Source organism: Columba livia, chromosome 6 (assembly GCF_036013475.1).
Source record: "Columba livia isolate bColLiv1 breed racing homer chromosome 6, bColLiv1.pat.W.v2, whole genome shotgun sequence".
Lineage (NCBI taxonomy): Eukaryota > Metazoa > Chordata > Aves > Columbiformes > Columbidae > Columba > Columba livia.
The window spans coordinates 2,786,605-2,792,485 of NC_088607.1; the positions used below are offsets into that span (position 1 = coordinate 2,786,605).

Consider the following 5,881-nt stretch of genomic DNA (forward strand, 5'->3'; position numbering starts at 1 on the left):
GACCTAGGAAAGACAGCAGAGGTGCCATCAGTCTGCTGTGGTTCACAGACTGGTTGGGGTTGAAGTGACCTCTGGAGACCACCCAGTCCAACCCACCTGCTCACGCAGGGTCACCAGAGCAGATCACACAGGTCGGTCCAGGTGGGTTTGAATGTCTCAGAGAAGGAGACTCCACAGCCTCTCTGGGCAGCCTGGGCCAGGCTCTGGCACCTCAGAGTGAAGTTTCTCCTCATATTCAGATGGAACCTCCTGTGTTTCAGTCTGTGCCCGTTGCCCCTCACCCTGTCATTGGGCACTACTGAACTGAGTCTGGTCCATCCTCTGACACCCACCCTGAGATATTTACAAGCATTAATAAGATCCCTCTGAGCTTCTCCAGACTGAACAGACCCAGTTGGGTTTCTAGAAAGCTCAAGAAACTTTCCATGGGAGTCTGGCCCAAGCAAGAATGGACCACAGAACCCCATCCCAGTATCCCATCCACCCTTTTTTCAGAGACCCATTACCTGTTGCAGTTTTTCTTTCAAGCAGTGTTTTTGCATACATGGATTAGATCTCTGCTCCAATTAGATTGATTTATTTTAAAAAAATTCTCCTTTTCTCTCCAATACACAAAAATAGAATCAGAGTACAACAGAAGCACAAAGAAATACAAATGGTGGCCTCCATGTACACATTGAATTACCATCTTAAATAGTCCCTGAAGAAGAGTTCTGGCAATGCGGTGTGGTCCTTTCACTGGGTTACCCATGGACTTCGCCAAGGCAGGACCCAGCTGAGCTGCTGATGACAACCTCGCTGGGGAAGCCTGAAGCACCTGCAGCCACTTGGAGTTCTCCTCCTTGTGTTCTGCTGCATTTTCAGAGTCCTGGAATGGTGTAGTTTCTCTCCGGACAAATAGTCCAAGCTGAAAATATGGAGCTTGGCCCCTATGGTTGGATCCACCTTGTGTCCTGAAGCTGGGGGATGTTATTTGTTTCCCAGCTCTGAGGTCGGTGTCCTCGCTGTGTCTCGGGAAGGGTCATCTGGAACTGCCAGGGCAAGAATTCCTCCATCCTTCCTATTTAAAAGCATGTGCCCACTTCTTGGAGAATTAATTTCACAGTCCAAAGGCAGCTTTTTACAGTTTGAATGCCAACTGAAACACATAATTATTTTCACCTTTTTCACCAAGAAATTAATCAGTCCCCCAACCCTTTTTCTTTTTCAAGATGCAAGGCTACCTCCCCCTCTTCACTCTCTACGTAACCTGCTCACCACAACCTTCAGCTACTCAGAAAAAAAGCAGCTTAAAATGCAACTAATGCAAAAAGAGCTTTCCCTGGACCCTTTAATGTTGTAGCTAAAGGTTAACAAGCTGAAATAAGAGCTTGAAACCTTGAACAGGATTCTACTCCTTTGAAAAAGGAAACAGGAGTGATAATTTAAATGTCTTCTTACTTGATAGCCCAGAAAAATGGTAACAAAGATTCTGTCTGAAACATTTTAAAAGCTACTTTACTTGTATGAAGCTTTTTTTTCAAATAGCAGATTAATAAAGAAGAAATTTTGGGGCTGTTTTCTTGTAAATAACAACAATATTATTTTCAGCTTTTTATTTACAAAAGCTGTATTGTTTTTCATAGCTGAGGAAGAACAGGCTGGAGGAGAGAGCCAGAAAACAAAGACAACAGACTATATAGTTTACGATTTTCTTCAAACTCAAGGACATTCAAAGAACGACTGGAAAGCAAAAGCAGGGAACAGGCACCAGGTATTAATAAGCAAGTAGGGGTGGCCAAACCCTCTTGTGTGAAGTATTTAATAAAATGCCCAAACATAACCCCCGTGGCTGCAGTTACACTGGTGCCACACTGTATTTTTCCAAAGTTTCATTTTAAAAATGCAGAAAACACATGCGCACGTGGATGTCACGGATAAATCAGAGGTGTTTTCACCATGGAAGCCTCAAGCAACCAGGAAGCCAGTGGGTATGGGGGGCCTGCACCACAGGCCACCAGCTCCCCAGAAGTGACCATCGAGGTCATTAGCAGGAAAACCAGCAATTAAACAGCTCCTCAGCAGGGACTGAGCTTAATTTGGGATGCTTGATTAAGTCTGAAATTCTTTGTACAAATTATCGGTGACTCCATGGGCTGACACAAAGATGATCTTGTGTGTTTGGAAAAAATAAAGGGGTTTTTATTTAAAAATGCTGCAGAGGATGGCAGGGCTGGGTGCCCTCCATGCCAGCCCGGTTCTCCCCATGGGAGGGGGGCCCAGGAGCCCCCTCTGGCCCTGCCTGCACCCCGAGCTCTCTTCTGGCATCTCCAGTAAGTCCAGGATGCAAACCCAGCACTTACCTCCCCTAACCCACTTGGGACACCCGCGGCTGGCAAAAGCCTTTCAGCAAGGGCATCACAGCTGCGGGGAGCTCTTGCTTTGCCCTTGGCCATGAAAAGGTGAGAAAGCCACCCTGGACACGCACATGGCAGGAGATTAAAGCCTTTCCAAGGTTTGGGTGGTATGGGACAGTGTGCAAAAGCAGGGAAAGCAGCACCCACGGGCAGCCCCGACGGCTTCACCTGCCTCCCAGCACAACTCCATCCCGCTCCCTTCCTCCTGCACCTCTCTGTATTTATATATATATATATATATATATATATATGCGCATTACAAAAATATACCTCTCTCGTGCATTAGTGCATCTCGGTGCGCCCGGGGAGCCCCTGTCACGCCTGCGCTCCGGCACGGCCGTAGAAGGGACCAGCGGGGCAGGACCCCCGCGGGTCCCCGCCGCTCCCCCCGGCCCCTTCGGGCGCACCGGCCTCGGCCCGTCTCTTCCTCCTCCTCCTAAAATTGCCGTTATCGAACATTTTCTCGCAGTTGGGGTCGAGGGTCCAGTAGTTGCCTTTGCCTGCGGAGAGAGGAACGGCCCCGCCTTGGCAGCCGCCGCCTCCGCGCCTCATCGGGGCGGACTGAGGGGACGCGCCCGCAGGGTCCCCATCCCCTTACCCGGGTCGTCCTCGTCCCGTGGGACTTTCTTGAAGCAGTCGTTGAGGGAGAGGTTGTGGCGGATGGAGTTCTGCCAACCCGCTTTGCTTTTCTTGTAGAAGGGGAAGTTCTCGGCCACGTACTGGTAGATCTGGCTGAGGGTCCGCCGCCGGCCCGGCGCGCTGTGGATGGCCATGGCGATCAGCGCCGAGTAGGAATAGGGCGGCCTCGCCGGGCGCAGACACTCCTGCTGCGGGGGAAGCACCGCCCAGCCACGCTCCGCACCCGCGGAGCCCGGCGACGGCCTCTGCGCGGAGGCGCAGCCCGGCGGGAGGAAGGGGGCGGCGGGCAAGAAAGGGGCGGCGGGGCCGCCGAGCCACAGGTAGGGATTAGCGGCGGGCGGGGGCTGGGACCGGCCCGGGTAGATGCCGGGACAGACCGCCACGTCCAGCAGCTCCTGGGCGTGGGGCGGCGGCTCGAAGGTCTGCATCCTCCCGCCGCACCGCCAGCCCCAGCGGCTGCGCGCCGCTCCGCGCCCGCCCGCTTAAATACCGCCCGGGGCTCCGGCCCGGCCGCCGCGGCCCCCGCGCCCGGCGGGGATGGGGATGGAGCGGAGCGGGGCGGGACCCCCCAGCCCGGGCCGCCCCCCCGCCCCACTCGTGTCCGCGCCCCCAGCCCCGCGGGGGGAAACGGCCCCGCCGCCCCCGCGCAATAAATCACGGGCAGGTGCCGGGTGAGCGCAGCCGCTCGGAGCCCCGGGATTCGCATCGCCGGAAAAGTTTCCTGAGCAAAGCGTGCAAATTTGGGAACAGCAGAACGGTGGGAGCCAGCGGCTGATGGCACTTGCTGCATCCTTCCCAACCCGGGGCGCGAAATCCGTAATCTAATTTCCCTGCACTTGTTGATTACCTGGAGACGTACAAATCGACCTCCAGGTACCACCGTGGATGCTCCTGTTCCTCAGAAAGGGTACATCCTCCCCAACCCAGGGTGAGAAATGCCTATGGCCACAAGAGCCATTTTCCGCTAGTGAGATAACCACCAGCAAGTAAGAAAAAGTGGAAAAGATGCCTAAACCCCCTCTGCAAACATCCCTCGGAGACTGGAGAACAAATTGGGAGTTTCCAGGGCTTAGTGGCTTGAGCTTTTGGGGGGGGTGTGTGGATTACAACAGTGGTGACCTGATCCCATGGCAGGGGAGATGCGAGAGCGGCAGCAGTAAAGCTGAAACGTCCCTTTTTGGTGCCTTATAAAACAGTTTCAGAACTTCAGCTGACTTGCGCAATCCCTGCCCTGCCTGACACCCCTATTTAGAATGTGTTGTTACGGTAAAGCAGCCTGACAGGCCCAGCTGTCTCTTCAGCACGCGTTGATTTCCAGCAAATAAATACATTTGCAAGAAATTATCAATGTGGTCTTGCACATTTCCTTTAACTCCGATACAAAAATTAGCGTAATTTGGAAATCCGAATTTCCCATCTGCTAAACCCCTGAAGGCACATGTGGTCCTATGTGCTACTCCTAATACTGAACTCCTTGACTCAAACTAAATTTCTCTGTACGCTTACAAAAAGCTGTGGTCTCCATCTGCTTTCAGCATCTCTTACTCTCCTGTAAAACCAGAGTCTTGGTTATATTTTCTCCCATCAGTGTTAAAATAGAAGAAAATAATTACAATTTTTCGTCTTGGATAGAAAACATGCCATGATTTGATGAAAAAATGACTTTAAACTGTGTTTCTGTATATTCTTTTGCTATGGAGTATGCCTGTCTTTGAAATTTCAGACCATTCCTCATAAATACTGATAAAAGGCATGACTTTATCAATAGCTATAGCTATATATAGGTGAATATAATAAGAATACTGATCTGTGGTAAAGAATTAAAACAATTCAGGTGGCATTTCATACAAATAACATCTCCACTTTTAAACTCTGTATTTTGGGTCTGCGAATACAGGTGTGAAAGTACATCTGTATCACCACATTTAACATTTTTAATATCACTCTCACGTCTGAACTATTTCTTTCCAAACCATATATTCATGTATACGTGTGTATAATATGTATGTATGATATACACAAACATATAGGCTTCTGCAAGGCAAGGATTTGGCTTTACCACCCTCTTGGAGCCATCCCCCCCCAAAAGTTGAAAACCATTGTCCTACTAACATATTCACTGAATCTTCCGATATGTACATTGCAAAGTTAGAAACAGCAGATTCACACAATTTAGGCATCTTTTTAGAAGATCTGTCTTCAAATCTCAAAAGTGCAAGGGGCAATATTCTCTCAGTTTCAGTGAAATGAGTTCAGAAAACAACCCGACCCCAAACATTAAATTGAAAACTATCCAATTTCCCTGCACTTATTGATTACCTGGAGATGTCCAGCAACAAACTGACCTCCAGGTATCACCGTGGATGCTCCTGTTCCTCAGAAAGGGTGTTGTTGTTTGTTTGTTATACATGGTGTTGCTTTTCTGTGTGTCGCCTACAGCCACAAGGTGCAACATGCGTTTGTATCATCAGCCTAAAGCTGCCTGGCAGAGCAACATTATTTGTGTTATTCCAGAGCCTTCTGGCAAACTTCAGTGTGGGACGGTTGAATTTCCGTGTAAGTTCTAGACATCTACCATGTAAACAAGAGAACTGATTCCTTATTTTTCCTAAATGTACAAATTTGCAAGTCTACAGAGAGCTCATTAAATTCTCGCCTTCTCAGCAGAGCTGGCACCCGAGGACACGAAAATCCTCCCGCATCATCTATTTGTTAACACCGACTTCTTTTTTGCGTCGCAGAAACCCTTTTACTAGGAAGCAGCAGCCCCTGGTAAACACCCAAACATAATGTAACTCCTTTAGGATATTCTAACGCATAGGGAAAATATTTATTGTTACAGAACA

At 49.7% G+C, this 5,881-nt stretch overlaps 1 protein-coding gene across 1 annotated transcript; it reads right to left on the reverse strand.

Annotated features, from left to right (window-relative positions):
* Window positions 1–561: 561 nt before the first annotated feature.
* FOXI2 (forkhead box I2) lies at window positions 562–3,577 on the reverse strand. Its single transcript, XM_065066727.1, has 3 exons — window positions 2,995–3,577; window positions 2,667–2,896; window positions 562–1,138 (listed from the first exon to the last, which is right to left on the reverse strand). The coding sequence occupies exons 1-2, from the start codon at window positions 3,461–3,463 to the stop codon at window positions 2,712–2,714; spliced, it is 654 nt and encodes a 217-aa protein (XP_064922799.1). The 5' UTR covers window positions 3,464–3,577; the 3' UTR covers window positions 562–1,138; window positions 2,667–2,711.
* Window positions 3,578–5,881: the final 2,304 nt, after the last annotated feature.